The 1584-nt window shown below is 46.1% G+C and overlaps 1 protein-coding gene across 1 annotated transcript in view; it reads left to right on the top strand.

Moving 5' to 3' along the window:
• The window catches only part of LOC138965690 (annexin A7-like), a 3462-nt gene extending 2668 nt beyond the window's left edge, over positions 1-794 (top strand). The window contains exon 3 of the mRNA XM_070337866.1: positions 79-794. Coding sequence (XP_070193967.1) covers positions 79-794 — 716 coding nt within the window. The remainder of the gene's footprint in view (positions 1-78) is intronic.
• Positions 795-1584: the final 790 nt, after the last annotated feature.

The following is a 1584-nucleotide window of genomic DNA, read 5'->3' as shown; positions in this document are numbered from 1 at the left end:
AAAGTGAATCTTCAATCACTTCTTTTTACCAGTAAACTTCACATAGTTTTCTGACTCTGTTTTAACTTTTCTCTTCAGCTCCTTCATCACCCGACACCTCACAGACGACGGAAAACACACAGATCCTGGTTGGCGCAGTGTCTACCATTTTGTTTTTTATCGTCATCGTCTACCTCGTCGCCAGCTGCACGGACTGCTACAAGTCAGAGGTCAGCACGGAATCTCACCCGGCAACGGCGGCGAGCAGCGCGCCAAAGTGGGGCGGGGCTGGAGGCTACACAGGAGTGGCTTCGTCTAACGTCAACGATCGTGTCCTGGGGGCAGGGTTCACAGGGGAGGTGGTGATACCCACTGACGGTGGTGAGCCCCTGCCTTACGCTATGATCCCGTCCCAGGTGCCCGAAGCTCAGGGCTTCCGAGGCTACGGATCTGCTGAACCTACTGGCCCTCAAGGCTATGGATCTGGTCAACCTACTGCCCCTCAAGGCTATGGATCTGGTCAGCCTACTGCCCCTCAAGGCTATGGATCTGGTCAGCCTACTGCCCCTCAAGGCTATGGATCTGGTCAACCTACTGCCCCTCAAGGCTATGGATCTGGTCAACCTACTGCCCCTCAAGGCTATGGATCTGGTCAACCTACTGCCCCTCAAGGCTATGGTGGGGGTGGGGGTATGGGAGGACAGTGGGGAGGGGCAGGCGGGCCCCAGAACATTCCTGGTTCTCATTTCAGCCCCATGGATATGCAAGAACCTCAGGAACCCCCGCCACCTTATACTTCTTCTACCTATCAATAGTGTACGCTTTGTGAAAGTGTGTGTGTGTGTGTGTGACTTTTTCCTAGCTGTTTCTTGGCGTTCCTCTCCCCAGCATTACTCTGTGATCCTCCTCAGTTGTCATGGTTTTTGTGAGAATGCTTTATACAGGGATCGCATCAATGAAAAAATGTCTGGAATTTTGAAAATGTCAAAAAATAAAATCGGCAACTGATATTTTTTGCTGAAGTTTTTCACATATAATTATAATTTTATCACTTAATTTAACCTGTTCTTGTTACTATAGTGACCATTTTAGGTGAGAGCCAGAATTCACACTATAATTATGGAAGTAATGGTTCGGAAAATGGCTGTGGTGATTACTGTTTATGTGTGAAGTGAAAAATTGAGGATGTGGTATTTTTTTACCCAGCTGCCATGTCAGATTAGGGCTATCATTATAAGCCACTTAGAACTATAATGATAGGATTTGCACCATATATTAATACCTTTATTAATTATTATCATTGTTCTTGAGATTAGAAATCAGGGCACAGAATTGTGTACAGGGTGGGCCATAAAAAGTGTCCACATTTAATTTGTTAATATTTTTCCTGTAAAGTGATATTTTCTTTTCTGTTTCAGATAGAATTTGAGACAAGCATCTTAGAATTCTTTTAAAGCCTGAATGGATCACATTCCAGTACAGGAAAGGACCAAAATCGTTGAACTTTACTTTGCTACCAATTCTGTGGTTCTCGCCCAGCGCGCTTTTCGGAGAGAGTTCCCTGGCACACACTGTCCATGTGCGAGAACTGTGAAGCGCCTCGTG

This window comes from Littorina saxatilis, linkage group LG4, assembly GCF_037325665.1.
Source record: "Littorina saxatilis isolate snail1 linkage group LG4, US_GU_Lsax_2.0, whole genome shotgun sequence".
Classification (NCBI taxonomy): Eukaryota; Metazoa; Mollusca; class Gastropoda; order Littorinimorpha; family Littorinidae; genus Littorina; species Littorina saxatilis.
This window is presented reverse-complemented; position numbering and strand designations above follow the sequence as displayed.